Source organism: Symsagittifera roscoffensis, chromosome 1 (genome assembly GCF_963678635.1).
Source record: "Symsagittifera roscoffensis chromosome 1, txSymRosc1.1, whole genome shotgun sequence".
Taxonomy (NCBI): domain Eukaryota; kingdom Metazoa; phylum Xenacoelomorpha; order Acoela; family Convolutidae; genus Symsagittifera; species Symsagittifera roscoffensis.
Genome location: NC_087062.1, coordinates 97383097 through 97407434, shown reverse-complemented (window position 1 = coordinate 97407434; position 24338 = coordinate 97383097). Strand labels below are relative to the sequence as shown.

At 35.9% G+C, this 24338-nt stretch overlaps 1 protein-coding gene across 2 annotated transcripts; it reads right to left on the bottom strand.

Moving 5' to 3' along the window:
- Positions 1-2372: 2372 nt before the first annotated feature.
- Positions 2373-23519, bottom strand: LOC134853168 (neuronal acetylcholine receptor subunit beta-4-like). 2 transcript variants are annotated; one of them, XM_063869134.1, is made up of 7 exons: positions 23475-23519; positions 11873-12164; positions 10803-10989; positions 8965-9338; positions 7752-8014; positions 5711-5967; positions 2373-2633 (listed from the first exon to the last, which is right to left on the bottom strand). In XM_063869134.1, exons 2-7 carry the CDS (start codon positions 12046-12048, stop codon positions 2451-2453), a joined length of 1440 nt encoding a protein of 479 aa, XP_063725204.1. In that variant the 5' UTR covers positions 12049-12164; positions 23475-23519; the 3' UTR covers positions 2373-2450. The 2 variants fall into 2 exon arrangements, with proteins under 2 accessions (XP_063725204.1, XP_063725197.1); XM_063869127.1 differs by lacking the exon at positions 23475-23519 and adding an exon at positions 20165-21496.
- Between the last annotated feature and the right edge of the window lie 819 nt (positions 23520-24338).

The following is a 24338-nucleotide window of genomic DNA, read 5'->3' as shown; positions in this document are numbered from 1 at the left end:
CAATACCGGGAATGTTGTAGCTTGCTGCTTCTGTTGCAAAGAAGAATGAAGGCTTTGCAATGAGCGAAGCTCCTATCAGAATCAAAAACGTGCATAAAAGACTAAACAGACCGAAGGGCTGATCAATTAAAAGTGAGCTCATGATCCCAGTAACAACAACTCGCAGTCGGTTGATGACGTAAGCATCGCTAGTTGCCAAATGATTCAAGGTCAGAAGGTAAGTCAAGTTCATATTTACAGTTGCGAATCCATTCAGCGCCGCAAAGTACATCAGTTTTGAGTCCCGTAGCAAGTAGAGTAGATCACCACTTCGAATGCCATCGATGAGTCCCAAAATGAAAAAAGCGATGATGCGCGCGAACAGAAACTCGTCGGGTGACGCAACAACTGCTCGACGGGTGACTGCGGCGCCAACCAGGAAGCAAACTCCATTGAGCACACAGAAAATGTCCCCTTTCAAGGTTTCCGATGCCTTTTTAGAATTCACAGCCTGTTTGGGCGCACTCATCTTTTCATGACTCTACTCTGAAAATCCAACGCTTTAAAAAATGGCGAACAGAAGATTCCAGAAAATTTTGTAATCAAGGATTTTCTTGCAATTTGAGAGCTGAACACAAAGCCAACATAAGCACATAGCCAACAGGCGGCTGGAAAAAGGTTGATTAACTGGACAAGAGTTGATTAACGTTTTTTGTAATTTTCGGAGAAAAAATAGTATGTTAAGGCTTTAGAAATGGGTGACATCGCTCTTCCCCAGGGGAACAAGGCCCAAGATATTAAGGATTGAGTAGAGCCGGGGGCTAAAAAACCGATGAGTCTACATTTCATAAAAAATTATTCAAAATTATCTCTAAACTGACGTTCTTTTTTGAACATATTTAAAAAAGTAGCACAGGATTTTAAGACCATTTTCTCGAAAAACTACAAAAACAATTTTTCAAATAAGTGTCGTTTGTTGCGCGTAGTGTGATAAAAGGATCTTAACGAAAACTACACTTATGCATCTTCGACAGTCATAGTGAAATAGGCAAACTGCATAACAGTTTTAGTATAAAAATGACTAGAACAAAATTATTAAAAGTTTCAAAAAATTTTTCTCAATTTATTCAGTAGAATTTAATTTCTACTACTATCTTCCTATCTTAGACACGTCCTAACAGTACTTCTACGCCAAATGCGAACAGTTACGTACCACAATTTAAATTCAATTATGACGTTAATTGGGGGCAAGTGTACGTTATCTTCTCATACGTACGAATCCAGCGAACAATATTTCTTACGCGAGAAAAAAGTTTTTGTACATTAAAAAATTAGTTCAATTTCTCATCTTAACAAAGTGGCAAATATAAGCGACGAAAACAGTTTATACATAGAAGTTCGGAAACGGTATTTGTCTATCCTTTGACTGATCTCTTACTATACCCCCCCTCCACCAGCGTACCTAGTTACGAATTCCCACCCCTGTTAAGAATTAATTCAATGTGTACGCATCTGTAAATTTACTAACCCCCCCCCCTCTGGTTGCCAAATTTTTCCAAAGGGTCCCCCCTTTGGTATAACTTTATGACATCCATTTTTCGCTGAATAACCGCAAAATTTTTCTAAAGGCACCAATTTGACTAAGTTTGAGGTGGGAGCGCGCGCCAAAAAAAGCGCATTTTTTGGGTCAAAATTTACCAAAAAAACCTAAAAACGCTTTATACTATTTTGGAGAGCTCGGGAAATCAAATTCAATCTAAAAAAAAAGTTTTTTTTTAGATTGTAAAAACCAATTTTATCTGCATTATACACGTGCAGATAAAATTGGTTTATACAATTTTTATGCGGGGTTCCTTTGTATGCTGTTATTTACACAAACCGTGTTTTAATTCAATTTTCTTTAGTATTACGGTTAATTTAGAACGAGTCTGCACTATACTCAAAGCTTATAAAAAAGCTTATAAAAAGCTTATAAAAAATCCATGGATGGGTGGATTATTGTTCGGCTATCTAATAAATTCGTCTCATTATTTGATTAAACTATACTTTCTTCACCAAACTCTTCCTTTTCGCGCCAGAAATCTACTCATAACTTAACAGGTCAGCAGCTAGAAATGACCGCTAACTAGTTGAGAGTACTTAAGTTTCTCAGGTCATTACGAGGGACCTTTATCAAACGGGAGGCAAAACACTGCGGTTTGAGAAATCCAACACAATATTTCTATCAATTATCAAGCATTAGAACCAGCGTTTTCTGGCCTTTTCTAATGAACAAACGGCGATATTAACCTAATGATCCATGAAGCATTAACAGTTTTAACTTTTGGTAAATTGTTGAACTTATCACTGCTTTCTGCAAAAACATGTGTAATTATTCATGTATTCATGACCTATAAATACTTCATTCTATAATTGAACAGAAAATAGTTTGATTCAATTTAGGTTTCAAACCAGGGGAGGGGGTCTGGAGGTTAGAGTCTTTTGGCTTTGTTCCACGCAGTAGTGGCGAAGTTGTGTACAGTTTGGACTGAGTCTTCGCGCATGCTTGGAACTTGTAGGAATATCAAGAGAGATCCCACTACAATCACAGTCATGTAAATTATGATCAGAATCCTGTCCAGAACTTTCGCGAATACGTGCCACTCGTCTTTGATCTGGAATAGAACATCACAAAATGGCTTTTTCCGGATCTACTTAACAATTGCACCCCCCCCCCCTTTTTTTAGAAGGGGGGGGGGCAATTGTTATGTAGATTAAAATAACGCATTTTCGACCAATCAGATTGCAGCAAAATTGGAAAATACAAAGCTCTAGCGCTAATTTACTGTTTTTATTAATACGGGTGGCAATTCTTAAGTAGATACCAAAGGGAGGGCGATTGTTAAGTAGATCCCTTTTTCCTTCCCCCACCTCATACGAGCATCAATTTTTTAGTGTAACGAGTGGTTTTACTAGGTTAATTATGAAGCACAAATATGTTTGTAGTGGCCTAGTAATTAGTCTGCATGCCAGTTTTCATACCAATCGGACAATGTGAACAATAAATTTACTTTTAAAAATTGGCAAGTGATAGGGAAAAAGAGCCCACAAAAAAAACTCACTTTAAACAAGCGCGATCGTTACAACGAGTACCGGTTATTATAACACAGCCATTTATTATAACACAATTTAGGCTCATGGAAAAACTTGTAGTCAAAATAGTACTAACACGGAAAGTTCGCAACTTCCGATTTTTCCCTCGTAATTTGACAGAAAAGTGCTAGTAGCCGCTCGGTATGACGCCCAAGCTTTTATTTACCGAGCGACCGAGAACAAAAAAATGCCACAAGAAATTGTGGTCATGAAAATTTTTGAGCAATTAAAACTTGAACTTTTTACACCCCATCCACCTCTCAAATACTCCGAACATTAAAAATCAATTTATGGCCTGCAAACTATGCAAAATAAAGTGAAAAAGCTAATAAAACATAAGCCAAAACCATTGGATAAAAAAAAATTTACCAACTCGGATTTTCAAAATCTGAGTAGGTTATAGTAAAATTGTTCAAAATTGTAGAAAAAAATCCAGGTGTTGGATATTAGGCCACTAAGAAAAGAGCAGTCCAAAAATTCGAAATTTATTTAAAATTAACTTAAAAAGGTCTTCCATGATTCGAACTCCAGGCCTTAGTCCGCAAAGTCGCATGCATTACCTCTAGACCGAATGAGAATGATCCTTGGAAATTGCTCAGGGTCAATCTTACAGCAAGTAAAAATTGTTACAGATTTTCGAGAAAACTTGTTCCCGTGAAAAAATTCTAGAACACGATTACAAGTCACTAGCTCTCTCAAGTGAAAGAACAAATATAGCAGCTTTAAGCCGTTTAAAGTTCAGGAATCTTTTGAGATAGACATTTTTTGATAAAACTAGACCAATTTGAAATCTTGGACTAGAAAACAAAATTCCTTTTTTTTTCAAAATGAAAATCATTCATATTCATTCGCACGATTTGCACTTTCGTAATTGCAGAGTTTAAATTCAACAGAAAAAAATCAAATCACGAAAAATCAAAATGAGCATGATCATATTTCTAGAAAAAAAACTTCGCTTATTTAGGTCGCGTGTTTTTTTTCCAATTAAATGATAACTCACATCGTTCATTAATACGTATGACAAAAAATTCTAAAAAAAAAGAAGGATAGCCGTTTACTGAGCAAATAGCACAGAATGTTCCGACCGTAGTCGTAAAAATACAACAATGTTTTTTTTTCAAATTAGTGTCGTTTTTTTCTGCGTGGTGTAATAAAAGTATTTGAACGAAAAACTAGAACTTAAGCACATTCGACAGTTCTTTCAAAAAACATTTGGACAACAATTTGTAGAAAAATGACTAGAAAAACAAAAACATAAACTTTTTGATTCCCAAAATGGCGCCAAAAATAACTTTACTCGAGTTCAAGCTTTTAACTAAGCTTATACGGCTTAAATGACGCATAAATAAGTTATTGTAAGCCTGCTCGCTCGTTTCACTCGGTCAAAATTAGACAAAAAATCAAAAACTTAAAGATTTTGAAAATCCGAGTTGGTAAATTTTTTTTATCCAATGGTTTTGGCTAATACTTTAATGCCTTTTTCACTTTATTTTGCATAGTTTGCAGGCCATAAATTGATTTTTAATGTTCGGAGTATTTGAGAGGGGGATGGGGTGTAAAAAAATCATGTTTCAGTTCGAATCACGACTGAAAGGGCTTTGATATGATATATCACTCAACTCACTCCGATGATTATTTGTGGTTACTGATTTGCGTGGAAAACAAAAAATGGTCGGAACAATGAGAAACTTTGAAAAAAAAACTTTCTCCTATAAAATTTGGAAAATGACTATTTTTTTTGAAACTAAGCTCGCACGCTCTTATATGGTTAGTGAGCAGCAGGTTTTTTTGATGGACTGATTGACTGACAGATAAATAATTTTATTGCAAAACAAAAGCAGATGAATTCTCTGTACTTTAGCCCAACTTATGTAGCAACAAAATCACTGTGACGACTTCATTCAACTGTGCATTTGAGTTTTCAGATTCACCGGTAAAAAAAATTTCCGGTTGAAAGCTCGTTAATTTGCAATCAGAACTCAGAAGAAATATCTTAGTAAATCAGCTAATATGATAATTCCTACAATTGTAAGCTACAATTGTCCATAGAGCAAATTATATAGAGCGAACCTTCGTACTTTTATAGCACTGGATTAGACGGACTACACGCAATAAAAAATGTTCAACAAACCGGCAATGGGTATGGAAAAAAAAAGAAAAAACTCCTTTAACTCTAAAACAACAGAAAACAAAAAGCTTTTCAAAAACTATTTTGAAGACTTTGACAGAGACTCCAAATTGAAAAATCTGGCAAAAAACACGGTAACAAAATCACCTTTTTAAGCGAAATGAATTGCTAATTGACAGAAGACTTTTTCCTATTATTTTTTAAAAAGCAGTTTTTAAAAATATATCACAATATTTCAGTTCATTTAAAAAAGGTACTTCTAACCTAGCTTTTTAAGATTTGCTTTTATACTAAATACCGTTAAAGCCCTACGCAATGGCTCACTAACCCTCGGTTTAATAACTACAGGAATATAATTAAGGTAAAACGACCCTGATTTGGCAGCTATAAATCGGGCCGTCCAAACACTGGCCTCAAATGTTCAAATCGTCTGCAGCAGCATTAGTCATGTCTGGTAGTAAAAACAAGAACCTTTTTGCAAATGTCGTTTTTAACGTATCGCTTGCTGATGTAGTTCACGGCTTCCGTGCCCTGTTTGATTTCCCTGGGAAGCAGGCCCAACATGGCCATCAGCTGGGAGGCGGGGTCTGGACATGGAGTGCTTGTGGTGCTCACTGGGACCGGAGGAGTGAGAGCATCCATGGAGCTGTCACTCATTGAGTCCTGTTTGTTCAGTCTCGCTTCCACGAAGATAGAACGCGACGACCGCACACTGTGTTCGGTCGGAGCTACAACACAATCGAACTCCTGTTGAAAACTTTAAAAAAAAAAACACGAGTTAAAAACATCTAGTAGCCTGTCAATAAATCAATAACATAATTGAAAACATAAACTTTCAAAAATCATTCTGGTTACTTTTTTGGTAATCGAAATCTAAATCAAGCAAACATTCGTAAATTTATAATTTCGATTTTATCAAAAACTGTTTATTTTTCTCATTTTGATCTAACGATATGGTACTCTTTTTTTTTAACTTATTTGCCCCCTTTCAAACTAGGCTTATTACACTAGTGTTCATGTACGCACATACTTTTAAATTTCTAAGAATTAAGAACCTGAAACATTACTCACTATTTCTAAGGGTCAAACAGTTCGCTTGACCTAATACATTACCCACTTCGTGAATTACCCACTTCATAATACATAAACCTTGCAAATCCTAATTCAATACTTTGGTGCTATTTAAGACTGACTTAGTATCTTACTCTCAAGTTTCAAAAAAAAAATTTGTTTTTGAGAATAAGGGGAAATAAAATCTTGATCAATTGAAATCATTATATCATATTCGGCAGGATAGTTCTTGAGAAAAGTCAAGTTTCACAAAAACAGTCATTATGTCAAAAACTTGCCTTTTAGGAGACCAAATTTTTTTCTAAAAACATAGTGTAGATGTTACGCAGTTTTTCGATTGAGTCCTGGATTCCAGATTTGGGAGGGTGTTTTTGCAAAAACAAGGTGAAAAATGTCAAAAATGGCTGCTCTTGGCAAATCTTTTCTTGGCCAGAATTTTTCCTATAAAACTTAGAGCGTAGCAGCCTATGCATCGAGTTTCCAGCAACCTGCTCTTTCGACTGTACCCTTAATTTCAAAATTGGCAGAGTAGTTTTAGAGAAAATTCAAAAACATGGCTCAATCAGTCCCCCATTGAAAGTTTCGAAGGCCTTCGAAAGAGAAGTTAGGTGAAAAGAGAATAAGGGAACATGCAGGCACACATGATAGTAGCAAGTAATTTTTCCAAACCATCAAAAAAATTAATTAAAAATTAACAAGGATAGCCGGTTACCGTGCAAGTAGAACAGAATGTTCCGACCATTGTCTTTAAAAAACAAAGTTTTTTTTTTAATTAGTGCAGTTTTTCTGCGTGGTGTGATAAAAGGATCTGACGTAAAACTTTAATTTAGGCATAATCGACAGCCACATTAAAATACACAAATCGGACTATTTTTTTTGTAGAAAGACGACTAGAAAAAAAATTGCAAAAACTAATGTTTGTTTTTTCATATTTTTTGCAGAAAACTTTTAAATTTGGTTCCTCAAAAACTTAAGTTAATTCTTTAAACTAAGCTTTCAGGGCTTTTATAAATCATAATTAAGCTGTTAAAAGCCTGCTCGAAAGTGAAATAAAAATCAATTTACGTCATTCAAATCGCAACTAAAAGGGCTTTAATATATATCAATCGATCCATTCCGATGGTTATTTGTGTTTCCTGATTTTGGTCAAAAACTTAAACCCACCCGAATACAAGTTTCTCCACATTTTTTAAATGGTCTGAACAATAAAAAATAAAATCCTTTCTACTTTCATACGGTATTTTTAGGTATTGCACTTTACATGAAAAAAAAGACCAATAGAGTTGCAATTAGTTTTTTCTTCGTTTTTTCATGTTTTTATTTTTGAATTTACTTAATTCAACCCTTGCGGTCGGAAAACTCTTCCTTTGTTGCTATTGTTTATGTTTTCGTCAGCATACATTTTCTGTTTCTTTACTGTCACATCTAGTTTTCGGCTCACCTAGGAGTTCGTTCAGTCGGAAATTCGAGATGACTAGGTCCTCGTGGCCTCGCATCACACTTCGCAATCGCTCCGAGGTGGAGACGGAGCGAGGCAGATTCGAACAGGGCTGGTCTCCTGTGATTCCAATTCCAAACCAGTGGGCCAGAGTCTGGATGAAGAACCGGTAAGCCCAGTGAGGCATTAGGGATGAAAGTGGTGGTTTGTGGTGGAAGTTCAAAACTACCACAGTCGAAATGATACTGAAGGAGACCATGATCATGCTGAACAAAAAAACTCTCAAATAATTCAGTTACTCGAAAATAATTCATTTACTCGTATCAAATACTTCTAAAATCGAGAAAAATCAGATCTGAATTTGAATTATTCTTAGAAACCGTGGACACATCGGAGTTTTCTGAAAGAAAGCCATCAAACATTTTATGATCACATCAGTGCTGACCATTTGAATTCATTGTTTCTGATTAAACCAAATGAAACAGAATCAAAATTGTTTTCGAAATAATCAAGTTGGTTTTAATAAAACTCAAAGAATAACGACGATTTCTGATTAAAAATCAACAATAGTTCAATGGTCAGCACTGGATCAATTGAAGTATATAAAAAGCAGGCTAATGCTCGATCTAAGCTATCTAAAGCCAGGAGAAAATATTATGGCTTGATTTTTTCCCAATTCCTCAATATCACTAAAAAATTGCATGAAATAATTCAAAATAATTCGAACATTTAATACCTCCCCACCCCCATCTTCCCAAGAGAAAAAAATGTGCCAGAAACCAGGGTTGCATGATTAAAATCAACTTGATTCAAATCAATGATTTAAATCGGATTTTAATCGTAGAATAAAAATAAAAAAAAAATCAACCCTTTTGTTATCCTGCCGAGTGCCGCGGTAAACATACAACCCAGCTTGCAGTATTTACATTGGTTACGTACTTCGCTCTTCATAGCATACTTTTAACTGGAAAAGTTTTTCAGCACTTTCGGATTTATCCATTCCAGTCTCAGAAATTGACTTGGAACAGAAAAATGGGTCCGTAACTTGTGTTCTTCTTTTGGATGCTGAATCACTAAGTTTGCGTAAATAAATTGATTCTTGAAACAAAAGCCTTTCCAATAAAAATCGAAAAAATCAAGGTAAAATAATAAAAATCGGATTTAAATCAATCGAGAATATACATCAGATTTTTATGCAACCCTGGCAGAAACTAACCTGAAAAGTAGATACTGGCAAATGAGAGGCAGAGCAAAACTAGTAGTGGGCACAAAATTCTTCACCACGATCAGGAGCAACATAGTCACCGAGAGTAGAATAGAAGTACACAGGGGAATCTTCTCGTTCGTCTCCGAGGGCAGATAGAATCCGAGGATGGCGAGGAATGTGAGGATGACGATGGGACTGACGAAGTTGATGGTGTAGTAGAGAGACAAGCGACGCAGTTGGAATTCACACACCATGGCTGTGTGGAACAGGTCTGTGCCTGGCATGGGGGAGCGAGTGCAGCGACAGGGCGACGACAGAACCTTCCACTCGGCCGAGGGCGAGAACGCCACGGGGTCGAAGATCACTTCATCGTCACACAGAATCTGCAACACAACAAAACGAGATTTAACACCGGCACGCTAATATTTCACCAAATGTCATTCGCCCAACAAAAACAAAGACAGTTGATAAAAGCGTTAATGACAAACCGAAGAAAGAAAACGACGTATATTCTCCACGATGTATAAACATTTTTGCTAATGAATTTGGAGTTTGATAGATCAAATAACATCACTGTTAAAACTCGTCCAATTTCTCTTTTCTGTTACGATTGACACTTCAATGAAGAATTAAACGCACCTAAAAAATTACATCAATAGATATTCCGCTAATTTTTCAAAATCCAAGAAATTCTAAATTGAAATTTACTGATAACACTGAATTTCAAATCTTATTTTCACGTCTTTTCCGCTTTCGTTATTAGAAAACTTCAGAATTTTTTCTCGAAAAAAAAACTTGTTACAAAGACGCGCAGCTGAGCTTCGCACCACTTGCGATACAGAAAGCCACCGAATCGTAAAAGCCAAGTTCCAAGTTGACAACGCCCAAAAAAACACCCGAAATTTTATGTTTGTCCAAAAATAAACTCATTTTGATAGAAAACGTGAGACGGAACACAACAGAACAGCCAGTATTGAACCAGCCTGAAAATCTTGAAATTGCGTTACACATTGCGCTACAAGATAGTGAATGGAAAAAAGACAAGACAAAAAAATTCAGAAAAATTAAGTTGAAAAAAATACTTGATAAATAACTTGAAAAAGTAGGAAAAACTACAGCTACAAAAACTTCATGGCTGTATCGGATGAATTTCAGAAACAGCCTTAAAAATAATTGGAAATCATTTACCGAGTGCAAAAAAAGCGACAAATTTTGGGTCGAAACCTGTTGAGCCGAGAACAAAACGAGTGTCATAAAAAATGTCATAAATTTTGTAACTTTCTACGACCCATCCGTACTGAAATACATAATCCTATACGAATTTTACCCTCAAGTTGACTAAGTCGATATAACATGAACGGTTTAAATATTTAAACAAAAAAATTACAAATTACTTAGCTTTCATTTATAGTAGAAAACTGTTTAAATTGGAACAAAACCCATGCTTTTGATAAACCCAATGAAAACCCTACGAAATCACAAAAGGCGAATAAAAAACTCAAAATCAACCGAAAAAAAACTAGGACAGAAACCACGAACGCGAAAAAAAAATTTAAATTGTTTTGAAATAATAGTTACAACCTGAAACAGTCTTTACCTAATTACTACTTAATTGATGGTTGTTATTTGAATTTCAAGAATTTGAGCATGTCAAAATAGATATTTACCATTCTTATTAAAATTACCATTCTGTCAACAAAGTTTTTAAGGGGAAAAAGACTAGTCAACACTTATTCATAACACATATCCCGCTGTGCAGTTAAATTTCTGTTTTTTTTTTTATTTTTTTTATTTGCCCCCGGCCTGCTCAGTGCAGGAGCAACCGTGGGGGTTAAATTTCTGCTCACATCCAGCTGTGACTCGTCGTAGGTGACGGAGACGAACTTCATGGGACACCTCTGTGTGTCGTAAGGGAAGTAGAGGACATCCATGAGACAGGAGCTGTGGTAGATGGAGGGAGGCATCCACTGGATGGTGCCATCTGCACTGATCAACAGATTGCACTCGTACGACACTTCAAACTTACCATCAACACTACAACACAAAGATTGCTTCGAGATTATTTTTATACTGTTGATTTATTGATTAAGACTTGTTAAGAAATTTTTTAGTAGCAATATGTATATTGAAGAAACTGGTTATTTATAATTTAAATGCGTAAGAAAAAACTCCTTAAATGCTAGAGAAAATTAAGACTTATGATAATTTTTTTAGTAGCAATATGTATATTTAACCAACTGGTTATTTATAATTTAAATGCTTGAGAAAAAAAACTCTAGTATACTTCTTCTTCAAATTTTTACGAGATTTTCTTCGCCCAATTATTACACAGAGGGGAAGCTAAGCTTTGCAACACTAGCCAGAACACGACAAAAGTAGCTCTATAAACTGCAACAAGAAAAAGTAGAAATAAGCCTCGAATAGGTCAAAAAAAATTCGGCTACGTCTCAGTCGAACCTACTAACTACTGCAACCTAGAGATTATGAATCTCACGCACTAACCAGTCAGCCACGAACGCTTATTAATGCAGACGCTTAATAAAGCAGGGACCAGATACTAGGCAATTTTCAATGCTACAGTGAAATTTCCATATAAGTGAACACTTTCAATTAACACTTTTATTTGCGAGTTAGGTTACAACAAAAAGAAAGTTCGTTTTAATACACTAGAACTCGCAAGCTGGCTAGTGTAATCAATCTAACTGAAAATAATACTTTGCAACCCTTTGGATTGGTCGTCTGATTTAAATCTTTGCCGGAAATCTTGCTAACCAGAAAGAGATTCAAAACAAAAGATTAGATAACACAAAGCACGCCTTACTAAGAAATTCACAACGGAATGAATCAAAAATAACAGTTTTTAAACTCAACTTTAAACATACATGAATGATAATTATTAGGCCAAAAACACATTTACTTGTTCAACAGCACTATGTCTGGATTCCAGGCCTGCGACGGCGGCACCCGGATGATTTGGATGTTCTCGAAGTCCTCCGGCAGCCAGCTGAGGTACCTGTCGTTCCAGGCATGAGTGAACCAGACACTAGCCTTCATGTACTCTGCCTTCTCATCTATAAGCACTATCTGCAGCATTTCCAGGGTGAGGTTAACGAGTACTTTGTGAGTGGGTCTCTCCACCGGACGCGTGTAGCGCGAGTAGTTCTTCCGATCGAACAGGTGGTGATACAGACGCTCTTCATTTGTCTGACCTGCAAAACAATATTCCATACAGCCCAGTTGAAAACGCGCCCAAACATTCATTACTCAACACGACTAGCAGATCAAAACTCTCTTAATTATCAGCCCAATTACTCATCATTACGAAGAGGCGAAGACGCACTTCGGAAACAAGAGCAAAAAAATGATCAAAAAGGAAAGATGTAAGGAAAACAAAAATAAGTATTGAAAGAACATCAGCTTCAAAATACAAAAACCTACTCGGCCCTCGAACTCAGCTCTTTCTTCATAGTTTCCCCCACTTGTCCCATTATTTTAGCCATGATAACAAAGAATGAGCTTAAATGGTCCCGATATAGTCAGGGCATCCACTTTAATTAACGTATAAACGTTGCATAAAAACTTCATTAAATGTGCTACCTTAATTAGAAAAAAAGTAAATTGATCTTACGCTAATATTGCAAGGTCTGGCTTGAGACATATTATCAGTTAGAATTGTAGCTTGGTTCAAAAAATGAGAGCTCCCTGATATTTGTAAAATTTCCTTTGGCACATGGTACGCGTTCGATAACAACAGATTTGCTTCGGAAAATTCAAATACGACGTGAGTTTCCCGTAGCTCAGCGGTGTCAGCCCGCACGAGAGATGCAAGTTTCGAAGAGTACAGGGCACCACCAAAAATGGGGAATCATCAAGAAAAATAGCAAAAAAAACGTAAATATGATCCAAAACCGTGAGCAGCAGGAGTTTTGATCTGCAAGGCTTGGTTGCTGGATGAATTTTTTGACAACGGCTTCATCACTGACGAGTCGATATTCCAGGTGAAAGGTATATAAGACGATAGGCCATTAAGACGACAGGCCATTAAGACGCCAAATAAGAGTTATTACATGTAAAATGAGCAGTTCGACTTTAAGCGATTTAAATTTCTCAGAAATAATACATCCCATCAAAAACGTTTGTCGTCACATCGGCTGTCGCCTCATTTGCCGGACACCGATACCTCAGTTATACAAAACTAACGTTCTTGAGCGGGTGAGTACCCACAGAGCCGCATTCCCGGATAGCCAATAAAAATAAATACCTCAGGTTTTGACTAATTTAAATAAGAATTTGTGACTAAATTGAGACACATTTTCATTTGACAAAAAATGCCTCAAATTTTGCAGCCATTCAAAAGATTTGATTGGGCAATACGTTTACTATCATTGAATTACTTGAAAACAAAAATCCGGCTATTTTAAACGCATGATTTTTTCTAAATCAATACTTGAGCAGACACCTGTTGAGCCAAAACATATTGTTTTCCCACCCCGAGAAACACGGATATAGTCCTTTTATCATTCATCGAATGAACTAATATTTAGCCTGATAGTCTAAAAATACTAACCCGATAGCCTAAAAGCCGAAATCTTTGAAGCCAATTAATTTTTTTTTAAAACGAAATTTTAGCAAACCGGAGTTGGTAAACTTATAACCAACACAAGAAGCAAATTTCGAATCGAGCGGGTATTCAAAATGCTGACAAGCTCAAAATTTTGGTTATTTGACGAAAGTACAGATTTTGAGATGACCACCAATTTCACCAAAGTCACCCGGTGAACAAAGTTATTTACTGGCAAAATATCTACCCCGTTGCAATCAATCGCAAGGGTAATTAATTGATCAAAAATGACTGGCTGGTTCGAACACATTAACGACGACATGTTCTTGAAGGTAAGTTATGTCGCATCAGTACCTTCTTAGCTAATTTGACAGATTCGACAATTAATTGTACTTTTATCGGTAAAAGTGCCCTCCTGAAGTATGCCAGAAGACATCAGGGCAACCCATCCAATTCAAGATAAACTACCAATTACTTTCACCAAGAAGTAATTATTATTTATCGATTGAACGATGAAAAAGACAAATCAGTATTAAGAAGTAAATGCAAGTTATCATCGAAGTGTTAACTTAATTCCAGCTATGGAAAGTCGCACTGAAGCCCAGTTAGCTGGTATCAATTGTTAAACTAGATGTTCCGAACTTGATAGCAGGTTTTATCTGACATTCAGCTGTTTTACTGTTTTATACAATCTCATAAAAACGAAACTTACTTTTCTTATCACAAATGAAACTCATGGAAATTGGAACGCTTAATCATGATGAGCAACCTTGTGATCGCCATGTTTTTTAAGAACCAAAGAATCTACTTCTTTTCTGTTTAAGGATAGTTTGGACCCCATATCACCCTTATACTAGTACCGACAATTCTTTTCAAATCTGAGAAAAAATTCTTAGAAAGAAAGAATTCATTTCTCCAACTAAGCGTGCAATACGGTTAAATAGCATCAGATAGTAAGACTCGAAGAGGACAGACAACGGGACCTGACCTTGGTTCCACCAAGCGTCTGCAGTAAATCACCATAAATTATTTGAAAAGTGGACCGATTTTTTAAGTTACACTTTCTTTAAATAGTTACACTAGCCACTAAGTTACACTAGCCACTACGTACCTTCAACTCACAAAATTTATCCTAAATCGTGAAAACTTAAAATTTTCATGTCCAGTTGAACTAATTTAACGGTACAAATTATCATAAACCTGTGTCATGTCTTTTAACCTCGGACTGATTAAACAAACCGGGAAAAATTTAAATAATTTAAGAATTGCCCGAGGAAATAATTGCACTTATTTGATTAACTCAATCAACATGGTACACCTGCCTTCTCCGAGACGAAATAAAAAACTGAAAGCTTCCTTGAAAAAAGCTGCAGGAGAAAAAATCAAAACAGTTTGATTATTTACAAAAATCAGCACGTCTTTCTTTCAATCAAATTTTGAGAACAACTTGGAAACTTGGAGAATCAGTTACCAAAAGAAAGTGATGAAATGAAGCTCATTTTGAGGAAGTTCAATTTCCGAAGCACCTTAGTACGTCTACCTCAGACTTACCACTGATTGATGAATAGAACTAGTTGTCAGTAAACTAAAATGCAAAATGATCGATACACGCAGAGTTCAACAAGGAAGTTCGATACATGCAGAGCCCAAAAAGGAAGTACTCAAGACAACGATACTGTAGCCCCGCAACAGGGAGCAAACTTTAAAATGTGATTACTGCGGGCACATATTGATCACAACAATTCAATTTGAGTAAACAGGGACAGGGTCAATGAGATCTAACTCCGCTGGTAACATAATACAAACTTGGATTTAAAAATTTTACGGAACCCAATTTATCGCAAAATTTTCTTCCACTTCGTATTGAGCAAAGCTTGAGCTTCCTGAGGAAAAAAAGACTTGAATTGAATGCAAAGCATGCATCAAAAACATAAATGACAAGACCAAAAAGAAGTGTAAATAAAGTTGATCAAGTAGCGAAACTAAGCTTCGCATGATTTGCAGCTCAAAAAGAAGACTCAAAGGAGTCGCTAACTCTAGACGAAAAACCATCACAGAAAAAATTCAATCCAAAGGCTTAAGGCTGATAAAAATCAGTGATGTTCAAATTTTGCATAAGTAATTGATCTCGGTAAGTACTGAGGATTTTGATCTCAAGTTATACGATTATACGCTTTATATACGAAATACAAAATATACGATTATACGTTATACGATAGTCAGATTTAACGATTATAATTTAAACGATTTTTTTTATTATACGTTAATACACTGGCTCAAAATCAAGTATACTAGCGTGTTTGTCAAAATTTGACAACTCATAAAAACCGCATATATTGAAAATAAGCTCTGCATCCTTTGAGTGTACTCTGACACCACTCAAACCATAAAATTTTGTGAAGTTTCTTATATCTAGGTTCTTTTAAAAACTTGAAAATTACATAAAAAAATGTCACATGTCGGAAAGTAAAAGCAATTGAGCAGTCGCATTTAGACTAAAGGGTTGTTGGGAAATTCAAATTTCGAAAAATAATTTTAAATTTAGGTTTTCTGAAAGTTTTTCGAAAAAGTCACAAAAAACGTCAGTTCTCGAAATCTACAAGGATTTGAGCAGTCCAATTTGGAGGAAAACTTTGCAATCCCTAGGAGTCCCCTTAGAGAGTCTAACTATAGATATGAGAGCTTCGAACTTAGAGAAATTTTTTTATATCCGAGTTCTTTGAACATTTAGAAAAAAATGACCTAACTAACGTCACATCTTGGAAACTAACAGCATTTGAGCCGTCACATTGGGACGCAAATTTGCAACTGAATTCCTGAGAGAACCTTTACAGAACCCAACTGCAAGAATGGGAATTTCGTATCTTTTGATTTTTTTGAATACAAGTTTTCTGAATTAAAAAAGAATACATAAAACACGTCATATCTGGAAAACTACAACGATTTGAGCAGTCATATTTGGAGGCAAGAATCGAAATTCTAAAGAGTACTCTGACAGCACCCCACTACAGGTTTAGTAACTTCAAATTTTGTGACTTACTTTTTAATTTGAGTTTTCTGAAAACGTATACTAAAAAGATTTGGTCATTCATAATTGACAGCCCCGAAATAAACACTGAATTAAAATGGAAAATTGAAAAAAAAAATCTTAACCATTGGAATATACGATATAGCTTGAATGTGCAAAAAATCTTTCGTTAAACATGCAAAAACAAAACATTGAAAAAACTTAAACATGGCGAGATAAGGCAACTCGCATTTAAATATATAACAGATAACTGTAGTATAAAATTGACTAAAAAACGGCGACTTCGAAGTATTTCATGAGCAGGCACGAACGCAAATTATTTTAAATAATTGGCAAAAAAACAGATCCAACGAATCATTTGAGAAAATCGGGGAAAATCTGATTTTTTAAAACTTTTGCTGCTGACTTGAGACATCGCTCCATTCTTTGCTTCCTTGTGACTAAGAGGAAATGGAAAAACAAAAAAAATGAACCTAAAATCTTAAATCATCATCATCATCATTTCCTTCCGTCTTCTCCTAGTCTACTGACGTCGGCGAGGCGTCTCTGAATTGCCGAGCGCCATGAGTCTTAAAAACTTAATCATCAGCCTAATTATCAGACTACACCAACAGGATATTAAATGTTAGCAAAAATTGCTTATAATCATTACAGTAGACCGTGCTGTGCCGACTAGGCCGTCAAAAAAGAAGGCAAATGACATTTCGACAATAATTGGAGACGGAAAATCAAGGCCAGTCGACAAAATTCAAGGCTTAATTTTCTAGTTTGTAAAAAGAATACGTATGCGCCAAATTAGGACAGTAAACCTTCGTAGTGCCAGGTATGGACGTTACCTCAATGTCAAACGAACATAATAATAAGCTGAATTTGAACGTGTTAGCAATAAAGAAGCAGTGAGCCATCAATTGAATCAATGAGCCTCAAGTGGAAACATGTTGGCAAACGATTTAGTAACGGTTTGTAGTCGCAACCTCAATAACAAGGCATCCGTACTTGAGCTAAAAGCTCAAACAGAGAAGAGTATCATAGTATCGAAAAAAATGTAAAGATTGCCAAAAACTTATCAAAATTTTTGTTTTAAAAAAGATACTAACGAGGCCTATCACAAAAATAACTGAATAGCGAACTACACGAACTACAATAATATTCGTACTATTTCTTGAGACCCAATATTTACCAAAAAAAAATTCAACAGAATGAAATTATTATTGAAACAAAATTTATCAAGCCGCAACTAAGCAGACGACAGTTGAGCCGAAAAACATTGTATTGCCTCTTTCGCTGTTGAAGTTTTTTTCATGATTCATTAAGGCATGAAATTAAATTTTTCACTTCAAAACATTTATAATGATGTAACTAAACCGATTACATTTGTTACCAATGTAAAAAAAGCCATTACAAGACCCTTTCTCTCGTATATTATCTTAAACAGAGGTTAAGTGCCCCGCCCGTTTAAAAATCTGGTTATCATTTTTTGATAGATTCATAAAAAACAAGGATAGCCGGTCACTGTGCAAGTAGCACAGAATGTTCCGACCAGTCTTAAAAAACTACGTTTTTCCAAATTACTGCCGTTTTTTCGGCGTGGTGTGATAAAAAGGAGCTGAACAAAAAAAACTGGGTATTAGGTATATTCGACAGCCATGCTAAAATAAGCAAATTGAAAAACAATGTTTGTAGAAAATGTGCTAGAAACATTTTAAAAAGTTTTTTGCACTTTTTTTGAAAATTTTGATTCCAAAAAGGCACGTTAAATACTCAAAGTAAACTAACTTTACCCAAGTTAAACTGAGTTTTTCGTTTTAAATTAAGCTCGTTTTCCAATTATTATTTGTGGCCTTGATTTTGCTTGGAAAACAAATTGAAAAACTAAAACACCCCCGAATACCAAGTTCGTCCCCATTTTCAATAGTCGGAACAAAAACAGTACAAATTTAATCAACTTTTTTTTTTTTAAAAAAGGCCGATTTTGCCGAGCAGCAAAGGTGTTGTTGCTATGCTCTCCGTGTCTCATTCGAGAAGTCTTCGGTTCGAGGCCCAACAAATTACGGGCTCGTTCTTCAAGATGAGGGAACAATTTTCAGAATATCAAACAAAAAATGAATCCGTTTGTTTCTCTACAGAGAGATAAACAGCTCATATGCTGGACCTTTCCGTGCAAAATGAACAGTCCTAAAAACAACATCTTACAGGATTTTAAAAACAATCCAATACGACAGAGGCGAAGAGGAGCTTTATCATTTATGAAACTAAACGAGAAATTAGCCGCATGAAACACAAATTAATTGCAGCCAAACCATTAACTACTTTTTGAAGAACTAAAAAACGCAATATCATGCTTAAAATCAATCGTTAACCCTTAAACCAAAACAATTTTAGGTCCTACTTCGAGAAGAAAAAATACCAACAATTCTGACTTTCCAAATTTGTAACAACGAACTTTAATAAACTATCCAAAATTATCCATTTGAACGACGCGATATCAAATTAAGTGACGCAATATGAGGCGACTGATACTCTTTAGGCCAAAATTTATAAAGCGGAAAAAACTTTAAAAATGCAAACAAATTCAGATTAAACGTTATCAAGTCTCACTCACCCTCTAAATAAACAAACAAAAAACTATTTAGAACGTCGAACGACGCAATATGAGGCCACTAAGCCGATATAATGTAGGACCAGGGTGGGATCTAGGATTTTCTCGAGAGGGGAGCGTATTTTCAAAAAAAAATTCGAAAATTTTGTCGACCTTTTTTTTAGGTAGGCCAAATTGATTTTCTGAGCTCTCCCTAATCACAATGAAGACCACATTTTTTTGACCAAATGTTCTGCGCCGCATGCTAAGTTTGAAGAAACAGGCCAAAGAGGGCATTTTTAGGCACTTTTTGGAATATTCTGACCAAAAAATCGCGTTTTTTCGGCGCGCGCTCACCCTCAAAATTAGTATTTATTGGCACTAAAGGCGCCTTTGGAAAAATTTTAGGGTCAGTCAGCCAAAAAGGGATATCTCAAAATAGTACAGAGGGGAGCCCTTTGGGTCTGCATGGAGTCGAATCCCTGAGGGTGGCGTCCCCCACCCCCCCCCCCCCCCCGCACCTAACATGTAACATGTCAACAAGCATAGCATACATCTGCATCGCTAAATTTATTGCTAATAGAGGCTTCCAGGAAAAGAATCCAGATGAAGAAGTCGTGGACGAAATTATTTACGGGGAAAAAAGCCTAGTACCCGATTGCAATACCCTTGCTTATCGCAACGGTAAACAATTTCTAATCGATTTCTAGAGTAAGCTTGTAAAGCAACTATTAAGCTATATAAATAACAGTTTTTGAAGTTTCATTTCCCACATTCCCAGAACAAAAACTTTACTAAAAGTAACTTGAACAAGCTATTTTTTTTTCTTTTTACATCTTGCTCTTTCACCTCCTGAAAGCCACATGCACAAAACACCATTTTGAACAAAATTAAATATTTTTATATTATTCTGGTCGAAACCTTTTATGCTACTAGCACAAAAACCGCAAAAACCGTCTATCCATGTTGACATAGGCTTTTTATAAATCGAAGAACGAAGTAATGAAAAAATGAGTGATTTTCAATTTAAATCTTGATTTACCTTTGGGAGCAGATTGCGCGGTTGACAAAGAACACAAGGCCAATAAAAATATCGGCGGAAGTCTCATTTTATGAATTTATTAAATGGTCGAATTACTTACTAATAGTTAATAAAAGCCTACTTTACTTTTAGTTTGCTGTTTTGATCTAATCTTTTGGAATAAATAGTCGGCCCTTTGTGCCTTTTAAAACAAACTGCGATCTACAAGTTGAGATTTGAGGGAAGGAACAGAAGTTTTGAGCTCTAAATAGTCATCAAAAGGAAAAGAATCCATAAAATCAAGCTCAAGCTATTGACGGCAAAACTGCCTAAATAGTGCTCGTGTTTAGTTGTCAACTTATCGGAACAGTAACTGGAGATAAACATGATCGGTCTAAGAAGATAAGCTTTACCCAGCTCAGCAGACTTTCATCAACTAACATCAATATGATAAGCACAGAGATTTTTAAGTCAGGGTATAAACAAATCGGAAAAGTCCCTGGTCCATTAAGTTAACTTGCTTTTAAAAGCGAATCAAAGAAAACCGACTGAAGATATCTTAACAGTTAACACCAATTGCAGAATGTTATCCGGAACTAAATAAAAAGCAAGCCTATCAATTTGATTTTCTTCATTTTTTGAGGAGCATAATTTAAGAAGACATTTATTACAGCTTAAGCACCGGACTCTCCCTAATACGCATGGTACTAAAAGTTTCAGCTTTCAATTCTAAAATTAATAGGGATAAATTCATCTGATTCTTTCACATTCCAGAGATAAGATAACACAAAGAGCCTTTTGGTTGATCGCGAATAGCAATTGAGTCAGTTTTCAATTAATTCGTCCGATCTTCGATCCGTTTTTAGGGAATTAACAGTCAAAAAAAGACAAAGCGGCCGAAAAAGCCCTCAATCAAATCAATACCCACAATCCGTAGTAGTTAATACCAGTCTGACCCAGTGAATCAAGAGCTGCATTAAATCATAACACTTGAAGGGCATTATCTTGACAGACAATTGCCATTGAATTGGTCTATAAAACTTTCCGATGTATCACTCGATAATATTTTTCACAGTACACTCAATTCAGCCGCAGGAAAAGAAAGTTAAATAAAGTTACTCGGCGGGATCAAAAGAAAAGACTATTGTTCTTTCGCCCCTTTTAAATACCAAATTTGAGTTTAAAAAAGGAAATACAACTAAGTTCGCAATCAAATTCAACCCAATAATCCAGGAGGTAGAAAATGAAAGAACAAATTGAACTCAAACAAGCGTTAAATACGAATTTAGAACATTTCCCCAAAGAACAAAATCAAGACTAATATTCACAAAAGCCAGGAATTATACTACAAAAATTCGATAGAGTAACTTCTTCATTATCCAAGGAAAAAAAGATACCGTTGGCAAAGGCAATTGATTAGAACAATGTAGCCTCATTTCATGGTAACTCTAATCACCGGTCAGACTGGTTTAATTATGCATAATTTATGAAGTGGGATCATTTTTCAAGTTAAGTAGACAAATTTATAATAGATGTTGAGAGAAAACTCCCGAATTTGCAGTATATTTTTTCAAATCCCAGATAAGGTCAAGTTATCTTCCGCAGTGAACAAAACATGAGCACAAAGAAACACCTTTTTCTAGATATTGATCATCTGCTGAGTAGCTTCATTTATGAATAGCTTTCAAAGAAGACGAAAAACTACCCGAGGCAACTTGGAGAAATCCTTGCTTTTCCCAATAATTCTCAGTTGTCATTCTTTTCGTTCCGTCCCAGTACAATAACAGCAGCAGTGATGACAACTAATGAACAAGAAAATTTGGCATTAATGCAATGAAAATTCGTTTATATTTTTGAGTTTCTTTCAAAAAAGTGTCACCCTTTCACACAACTATCAAAACAAGTACAAGCGAATCAAGTAAAAAAAAAGATGAAGTGAGATGTAACTTCTAGTCATCTCAATTTTGGCTTTCGAATGAAATAAAGATAAAAAATTTTACGAAAACCTCTCCATGACGCATCATCTGCCAGTCGTATCATCTTCCATGTTTTTTCTATTGAAGGAGGACGGTTTTATTTATCAGCAGAGAAGCAAAGCGGAGCGTGCTACCGAGTGGCCACTCAACTAACAAAAATGGGTAGACGCTCATTGATCAGAAAACAAAAAAGTCACAAGAAATTGTTGTCATAAAAAAATTTCGAACAATTATTTTAGAAATTTTGCAACACAAACTACCTGAAATTTTCAAAGAAAAATCAACCATTTTTCGCCTTTTAAGCGACACAACCCAAAGTAAATAAGCCGATAAAAGACCTTTTAAGCGGCACAGAACCCAAAGTAAATAAGCCGATAAAAGATAAGCCGAAACAGTAAAGGCCGTAAATGCTTTTAAGCTAAAAAAAACAAAGAGAACCAAGGATAACATATACAAAGTCAGGGCTATTTATTTTACAAATTACAGGAGTAAATCAAAATAACTTGCATCTACGATGGAAAATGCTGCCCGATCTAGATAATTCCTCGATTTGGCAACTAAGCCGACAAAACATCTGCAGAAAAACGAAAAACCGACTATTCAATTTTTCCAGGCGAAAAGAACTTATTTTCATACATACTGAAAAACATAAGGTCCCACCGGGACTCGAACCCTAGTCATTAAAGTACAAAATCAACCGCTTTAACTTTAAGCCAAGTGGAAAGGAGTGGGGGAAAAGTTTTAAAAAGTCGAAAAGAAACTCAACTAACTAGATGTACCAAAATGAATAAAGCTAGTTTGGAATGTGAAATTAACATCGAAAATAAACTTAACAAGCGGTAAAAAGCCGAAAGCACTTACGCAGAAACCATTTCAGCCAAAAAAAAATCAAAAACACGAAAACTAATTTAAAAAATGTTCGAGTCCCCCTCCCTCCCATCAATCGACACAATAAAAGGCCATTAATCCGACAAAAATCAGGCCGAAACCATTTCCCCAGAATAAAGTTTTCAGCGGATGGACAATTAAATGAAATCAAGCAATTCAAATTCAGACTCATTTGTTAATATTCCGGGAATATTTTTAACCGCTCTGTCGAAACCAAGATAAATCTTTTTCTTAACTAAAATATCCTAAGAATTAGCTGTTTGAGCTATCGCGAAATATTCATATGGTCCGCTGAAAACGAATCAACCAAAAATCAGAAGTCATCTCTCAAATAAGACGACAAACTACAAACTCAATTGCCAACAATGAGTTAAGATCAAGAAGATACGGCTCGATTAACTTGTCGGGTTTTCCCTATCTACTGTGGATGCGGAAAGAAACAAAAACACAGACAGGGTACAACATACCATCAACGATTGGTCGCGATTGGTCATGGCTTTGTACTTCTCGCTATCAATTCGAGATGGCCAAAGGGCATCTCAGTTCCCTATAGGAGCTAGGGTATAACGCGTCTTCATCAACGTGATGCGCATGCCTGTATGGCTGATCACTTCTCGCCATCAACGACCAAGGAAACTGAGAAATGCGACTTTAACCTAATAATAACTTCTGGAAATACAGGAAAAGTTCGTGCTGTGAAAATCAAGCCACAAAAAAAAGCAGATACAATAGTCTGAAAATTTAATTTCTTATCGAAATTGTATCATTCATAATTCTGATGGACCTAGTTGTCCGTTCTCTTTTAGTCTTTTGCTTGTCAATCTAGTTTTAAAAAAGATGATGTGCCTCCTATTGCAGTAGGTAACGAGTTTCGGAGCTTTGCGTCTAAGAGTGGAGGTCACCGTTTCTACAGTGAGTGGAAGAATTCCTCTGGTACGCTCCAGCTTGCTTTTGGCACGCCAGGAGGTGCTGATGCCGGCGTTCACGCGAAGTTTTGGTACTACTATGATAGAGTGGTCCCTCGAAAAAGCAACTATGATAGACAGGTCCCGCAAGCATGTCAAATCAACGTCATAGCTGCAAATCATGCCGTAAACCAATGATGCCTTCTGCTGAAATGTACCACTGTGTGGGATGTGACGCAAGGATGCATCTTGATACTACATGCACTGGTTTGACACCTGTGGCAGTCAATGGAATCAGGGAACTGGGAACGAGAGTCATGCTTCTCTGCAACGACTGTGTAGCAAACAACAAGAGGGACGACTTTGTTCAAGATGCTACAATTCAGCAACTTAAAGATAAGTTCACTACTGATATTATTGAGAGCA